Raw genomic sequence first — 1,733 nt, 5'->3', positions numbered from 1 at the left:
CACATTTTCATTGCCAATCTATAAACCACACCCAAATAAAAAGGAGAGAGAGAGTTAGCTGGTTTCACTTCCAGTCAGCCAAAATTGTCTCATTTTTGTGAATTAGCCTGTATCTAATTATACATATGAAACTTGACTTCATGGTAGTCTTAGTGGTGGCTTTTCTATTTGTCTGATATATGAAATTATAAAAAATTGTAGTCATGGAACTTATGCCTATTTCGTCTGATCTATACCTTGGATTGTGTTTTGTGTTTGAATCTGGCAGATTATAATTGCTTAATTTATCATTTATTTTATTTTTGTTAAGTTATTTTTTGTCAAGTTTGTTAGTATCTTAATTAAATATTTTTATGATTTATTTTTTCAATAGAATTTCATCATAAACATGAACATCAATGACAATAAGAACTTAGAGGAGTCTATCAAATGTGATGAGCTGTGTTTTGGGTATGATAGTAGTTCCGATAAGGAGGAGGAATATCTTATCAATAATGAGGGTAAATTTAGTGAATCCATGGAGGTGTCGAATTGTAGCTATAAAATTCAAGAAGTTGAGAAGAAGTTAAACGAATTAAGCTATGATAACATGTGGGGTATCGAGTTTGATACCGTTGATTAATGTTGTGATTTTTATAGAAATTATGCTAAAGTGCACGGTTTTGTTGCGAGGCTTGACAAAAAAGGACAAGATTTTAATGGAAACCTTAATATGCGACAGATGGTTTGTAATAGAGAGGGTACACGTAGAAAAAAGTACTTGGAGATGGAGAACAGGAAAAAGGATCACAAGCCAATCACACGCGTAATGTGTCAAGCAAAGATTATATTTTACTATGACTTGATTTTACAAAAGTGGCAGGTCACCAAATTTGAAGAGACTCACAACCATGACCTCATCCCACCTAAGTATATCCAGTTCGTTCCGGCATATCGAACAATGACTAACGCTGATAAAGCACAAGCTGATGGTTTGCACTTTTATGGTGTTAGAACTTGTCATATAATGGGGTTCATGGTGGCATAAAAAGGAGGTCCGAACAGGGTGGGATTCACAAAAAGAATCTAGGCGCGCAAAGATAAAAGATGGTGATGCACATGCAGCATTGAGTTACCTAATTTCTAAGGCAGATGAGGATCCACTGTTGCAAGAGAAGTTTACTTTGAAGGATGGTATGCTTGATAATTTAGTGTGGGCCGATGGATCTAGCATCACTGATTACCAATATTTTCGTGATGTGTTGGCCTTCGACATGACATACCAAAAAAATAGGTATAATAGGCCGTTGGTTGTCTTCTCAGGAACAAATCATCATGGACAAACATGCATTTTTGGTTGTGGTTTATTATCCGATGAGAAGTGGAAAACCTATGTTTTGGTGTTGAATATGTTTATGGAGATAATGGGTAATAAACAACCTATAGCCGTGGTGACAGATGGAGATCTTGCAATGAGGGATGCAATAAAAGAAGTTCTTCCAAACGCTGCACACCGTCTTTGTGCATGGCATCTATACCGCAATGCTTGTGAAGCTATAAAGAATTCAAAATTCTTAGATGGGTTAAAGTACCTAATGTATGGAAATTTTTTTCCTGAAGAGTTTGAGAGAAGATGGCAGAACTTGATATCTAAGTACGGGCTTTCTGAGAATGAATGGTTACAAAAGACATATAGGATCAAAGAAATGTGGGCTTTCTCATATTTAAATGATAATTTTTCGGTGAAATCATGA

At 35.5% G+C, this 1,733-nt stretch overlaps 1 protein-coding gene across 1 annotated transcript; it reads left to right on the top strand.

Annotated features, from left to right (window-relative positions):
- Window positions 1-388: 388 nt before the first annotated feature.
- LOC112777150 (protein FAR1-RELATED SEQUENCE 5-like) lies at window positions 389-1,733 on the top strand. Its single transcript, XM_025821449.1, has 4 exons — window positions 389-596; window positions 654-724; window positions 863-988; window positions 1,032-1,733. Exons 1-4 carry the CDS (start codon window positions 389-391, stop codon window positions 1,731-1,733), a joined length of 1,107 nt encoding a protein of 368 aa, XP_025677234.1.

The sequence above is a fragment of the Arachis hypogaea genome, chromosome 3 (genome assembly GCF_003086295.3).
Source record: "Arachis hypogaea cultivar Tifrunner chromosome 3, arahy.Tifrunner.gnm2.J5K5, whole genome shotgun sequence".
NCBI classification, from domain to species: Eukaryota; Viridiplantae; Streptophyta; class Magnoliopsida; order Fabales; family Fabaceae; genus Arachis; species Arachis hypogaea.
This window is presented reverse-complemented; position numbering and strand designations above follow the sequence as displayed.